The 5530-nt window shown below is 43.6% G+C and overlaps 1 protein-coding gene across 1 annotated transcript in view; it reads right to left on the reverse strand.

The window, feature by feature from the left end:
* The window catches only part of Rhobtb3 (Rho related BTB domain containing 3), a 64356-nt gene that overhangs the window by 57977 nt on the left and 849 nt on the right, over window positions 1-5530 (reverse strand). The window contains exons 2-3 of the mRNA XM_012512929.2: window positions 5432-5529; window positions 393-579 (exon numbers count right to left, since the gene is read on the reverse strand). Of these exons, the coding sequence (XP_012368383.1) occupies window positions 393-579; window positions 5432-5529 (285 nt within the window). The remainder of the gene's footprint in view (window positions 1-392; window positions 580-5431; window position 5530) is intronic.

Raw genomic sequence — 5530 nt, forward strand, 5'->3', positions numbered from 1 at the left:
CAGCGCCCTTCCTAAACACTGCTGCCACATGTTTTGGGGCGGTCGCCAACCTCAAAACCCTGCTCCTGCGTCCACACAGCCCACCCTTCCAGTGGGCGGGCGTTAAGCTGTGGAAAGAGCTTTCTGGCGCAGCGCCACAACAGAATGACTGACTTCTTGCAAGACCGCGGAAGGACAATTTAAGACACATCTGCAGCAACAGAATCACAACGGAAGTTTGTGGTCCTCTCTGATGCCGTCCTGGAGCCATATCAAATGATAAGGAGATAACAGTAGCCAGCATCCGAACCCCCGATTTTGGTTTTCACACAGAGCCTAGCCATCATTAATAAACTCAGCCCTACTTAAACCTTTCTTACGTGCATCCTCTGAAAAGAAAATTCAACACTTACCATTCTGTCTGGTACCAACTGCAGCAATGATGACTGGGATGGAATTTAATGCTCTTTTGATCACTGGAATATAATTATCCTTCACTTCGTGGAATGAACACTTGTCATTTACGTTGTATTTGATCACGACGATGTCGGCGCTCCCGATCAGGTTCCTCGACGTGTACCAGTCACTGTCAAAAATGTCCTAGACCAAAGCGCAGATAGGGAGCTTTAGTCTGCTCAGCTTCACGTCAACCACAAAACACGCAACTGCATACCAGTTCACATGTGTTGGCTATCTTTTCATTTTTGGGAATTAATATAACTTGTTTTTTTCAGTAGGTAACTACAAAAAATTAAAAATGTTTTCTGTCAACTCTTTCATTTGCATTACTTGTACTTTGTTTTTAATTTATGCTGTTTAAATCTGTATTCATTTAGCCTATGCATCAGCTAAGCAAGCTACTTAAAGAATTCTTGAGTTTGATGAAGTAAACAACCTCTTTCAATGTCTATATTTAAGATCAGGCTCTTTGTTTTAAAATTATGCTGCTTTTAATCACTAATAATTTCAAAAGTGTAACAATATAGCATTAGATGCAAGAGTATCAGTAGGCACAATGACGCTTCAGAGGATTTTCTGTGACCTAGTTAGACACTGAAGGATTTTCTAAGACTTCAAATCACAACACACAGTGAATTCTGTGTGTTCCTTAGATTGTTTTTGCAAAATCCACATATACTTTCAACTCAGACTGCATGTTAAATGGAATGTGGACGGTGTGTGTCCAAAATACATACTGCGTGAGACAGTAACATGGGCAGGGGTATAACTGCCTTCATTCATGGATTCCGCTCACATAATTCAGGATAGATCTTTCTAGTTCTAAAATCTGTATTTTTGTCCTAACACCTATTATGTTTATTTAGAATTGGGGTCACAAGTAACTTCACATGCAAATAGAAGTGTAAAGAAAATATTGTTGCGTATTCTAATTCTGCTACCTAATATGCACAAGCAGCTTTTTTCTCACAGCCTAGTTAACTATTAATCGTTATTTGTCCTTTCCTGCGGCCTTTGGTATGTATTTCTATGATACAATAAAGCGAGATTAAGGACATAAAAGCTAGATGCAGCAAACCAGCCCAAACTCTGTGGGGATATGAAAGCCTGCACTTTAAAATATGGATCTAAGAGCTAAGATCAAATTCACGAGACAGACCTTCTCGCTGCCTACAAAGGAAGACTGTTCAGCCCACACGCACAGGCACCCTTAGGGGAGTGGCTCCCCTTTCCCCTGCGGGCCCCCACCTTCCTGTCTCTCACAAGCACCCTCTGAGAACTGCAGAATTCTTCAACCTAAATCCATTACTGAAGGTGGAATGGACTGGGCAAGTTTGAAGGACGTTTAGATGAACGACACATGGGAAAAGTCAAACTGGAAAAGATTGCACCAAGGAGCATACACAGGGCTCGGGCCGAAAACCACGCAGGATGCAGCCCAAGAGCCACCGAGCTCCTCCCAGCAGCCCTCGCTCCAGCGTCCACATTCCAAACCACAAAACCCACTCAGCTCCAGCTGCATGTCACACTATTCAAGTTCAAAGGATTCAAGTCCAACAAAGTACGTAAGCAAAAAAAGATGAAGTCAGAAAAATAGGTTTCAAAACTAAATGTAAACAGAACCAACACCAAGTAGCCCTGTAACTATGAGAATAAATCAACAGGAGCTGCTGTATGGATTCCAAAGAGTTCAAATTCTGGAGCAGCTGAAGAGGCACGAAGAGGCACGTAGGGAGAAAGAGATGTGTAAGGGGAATCGTCATGGGGAAAACCGTGTTTGGGAGCTGGGTGGGATAGTCCATGCCCATAATCCCAGCACTCAGGAGGCTGAGGCAGGAAGATTGCTATAAATTCTCAGCCAGCCTAACCTACTGAGTTGAAGGCCAGTGAGTTGAAGTCTCTAGGGAAAAAAAAAAGGGTTGAATATCATTAAAATCTATAGTTGAGGACATAAAGACTCATATACTTTTACTTGTAAAACCAATCAGAAGCTGGGTGTGGTGGCACACACCTATAGTTTCAGCACTGTTGAGGCTGAGGTTGGAGGATCACTGCCACTTTTGGGGTGAGCCTGGGCTACACAGTGAGTTCAAGGCCAGTCTGAACTACATAATAAGCGCTTGTCAAAAAAGGAAGGAAGGAAAGAAGGAAGGAAGGAAGGGAGGGAAGGAGGGAAGGAGGGAGGGAGGGAGGGAGGGAGGAAGGAAGGAAGGAAGGAAGGAAGAGAACAAAAAAAAATGGATGTTAAAACTTGCAGAAGAACTGGTCATGGTGGCAAGCTCCTGTAATACTAGCACTCAGGAAGCTGAGGCAGGAAGATCGCTACAAATTCTCAGCCAGCCTAAGCTACAAAGTGAGTTTAAGGCCAGCCTGAACTGCATAGTGAAACCCTGTTTCAAAAAGACAAACAAAACAACAACAACAACAAAAAAAAAAAAACCTGCAGAAAATTATGAATGTATTACTTCAAAGCCTTTTTACAAAGTGTTTGGTAAACAGGAAATATCTAAAAATGTGAAATGAAATAGCACTGTAACTGCATAGAAAAGAGGTGGATAAGAGAATAATATACTAAATAATGGGCTACGTCTACTGAACTTGAAGCACATTTATTTTTAAAATGCCAACTAAGTACAATAAGGAGTCAGCTTAAGGTCAAGGAGCTACACAAAATAACCTGGGAAGAGAAGTGTGCACAGCTACCTCATTCCAATCCCAAGACATTTCTTCTTGAGCTACGCCAAAGGGAAAAGGCTCCACTGCCTTAGAGAACTATGAAGGAAATCAAATTCTCCCACCCCTTGTAAATCAGTTCCAGGATTTCCTCTAGGGGGTTATGCAACACAAGGCCCGGAGCTACATCTGGAGAAATGAATTCATCTTAAAAAAAAAAAAAACATCTAAATTTCTACAGTGAAATAATTTTATTGTACTTGTCTGCCTGTAAACACTATGTACTAAAACTCCTGTTGGAATCTACTCTCTTGGCATCCTTTTCTGCATGTTAGGGCACTCTGTTTAGCATAAGTGATACACTGTAGTAAGGTTATAATAAACACCAAGTTGTAACAGTAGCTACCCCTGCACCCACTCCAGGCCAGGCACTAAGTTTAGAAAATTCTACCCTACTCTTCTGCTTCTTCCTCCAGCACAACTCTAAGGTGGCACAGATTATTAGGGCTACCTGTAGACAGGGCATTGAGACAAAGAGAAGGTAAATCATTTACCAAAGAGGCAGCGATCACGTCCTTTTGGTATCAAAATGTGTGCTCTATCTATTCTGCTGTGTTTAATACTCTGATTCAGTACATATGTCAGCAACAGCTGATGTATGCAAGTTTAGTGTCTCTGTTGGTCTTTTCTTACTACCAAGAGGGGAAAAAAAAAAAAAAAACACCTTAGAAAATTCCGCAAATGCAACCTGCTCTGTGTGAGGGCCCTCTACACATGGGACCATTATTTTCTCCACATTAATTCATTCCTTTCACTGACCTTTGTTCAACTGCATGTAGAACCAGTAAGGCTTTAGACTGTACAGTCTTTCAAAATGAAAAGGCAGGAGTACAAGAAGATCCCACAGGCTTGCGTAGACTCCCAGCAGGAAGTTCTCCATAGAAGCCTCTTATGCACAGCCCCACCACTGCCTTTCCTGAGTCCATCAGCAGCCCTTGCACTGAAGGGCGCGCTTGTGGCTTATTTTAGCACATCCATTAACTTTCTTTTCATTGAAAATGGGTGTGAAAAAGCGATTTTTTTCTTTCCATAGCATGGAAATTGGCATAAGAATTTTTTAAAGGACATTCTTTCTTCCTTTCTTTCTTTCCTTTTTTGGCTTTAGTTTTTTCTCTCTTTAGTTTTAAGACAAGGTCTCACTACATAGTTCTAGCCAGAAACTCACTTTGTATAGCCCAGGCTTAGAGATCTTCCTGCTTCAGCCTCCTGAATGCTGGCATTACAGACATGTGCCACCTGACCCAGGTTATAATATAATTCTTTAGAAAGGTATGCTAGTTCCCTATAGCCCTGATTCATTGTTTTTAAGTTTGCTGTTTAAAGTAAAATCTCACACAATTTGTTTTCTTTTTCAGTTTCTTCTCTTACAAAAAATGCAACCTTTCGCCATAATACATGTAATTTCAATACTAGTAAAGAACCAGACATTTTCAATAAATAAAAATATTAACATATATATTTAATGTTACTTTGTACTGAAAATATGGCAACAAGCAAAGTCCTTCATCTCTTGAAACACTAAAGAACCTACGCTACTACAATTTCAGTTAGTACAAATCTTGAAGATTTTTAAACTTTCCGTGGAGTGTGGTGCCTCACGCCTACAATCCCAGCATTGAGAGGCTGAGGCAGGAGAATCCCTTCGAGTTCAAGGCCTAACTGGGCTAAAAAGTGAGTTCAAGACCAGCCTGAACTGCCTGACAAAGAGCCTTTTTCAAAAAAACTTTTTACCAAGCAACATTAATATAATTTGAGTTATGAGTTATTAACCACAAATGGCTAACATAAAAATTCATTTGCATTATTAAAGTTGAAAACACTAAGCTTCTTTAGACGTGCTACAAGCTAGTCCTCTGAAATTAATTCTCAATCCTGGTTCCCCTCGCCCCAGCCGCTGTCTCCACCGATACTCTTTCTGCTGGGTCCCAGAGCCTTCGTGCAGCTACCCGAGGGCTGTGTTTACAGCACACTAGTACCACTCTTTCCCCCACGGGGCTGGCATGAAAATGCGCTGCTCTTTGCTAGCGAAAGCTGCTGACCCTGGCCCCGGGCTGGCCCATTGCGTCGCCAGCTGTCCGCGGAGGCGCAGCTCGGGGGAAGCGTGCAGCAGGGCCGTGCAGCAGCGTCCCGCGCCCCGCCCGCCCCGGCCCCAAACAAAGGCTCCGCGATCGGCCCCCACGCCGAAGCCCTCCCGGGTAGGTGGCCGCCCCGTCCCCAGGGCTGGCAGGAGCGGCTGCCGGCGTGCAGCCGCGGCGCTCACCCAGGCGGGGCAGTCGTGCACCAGCAGCCGGACGTCCCCGAACGCGCTGGCCTGGTACTCGGCGAAGCCCGGCCGCGCCACCGCGCCCGCCGCGCGCAG

The sequence above is a fragment of the Octodon degus genome, unplaced genomic scaffold (genome assembly GCF_000260255.1).
Source record: "Octodon degus isolate 3935 unplaced genomic scaffold, OctDeg1.0 scaffold00009, whole genome shotgun sequence".
NCBI classification, from domain to species: domain Eukaryota; kingdom Metazoa; phylum Chordata; class Mammalia; order Rodentia; family Octodontidae; genus Octodon; species Octodon degus.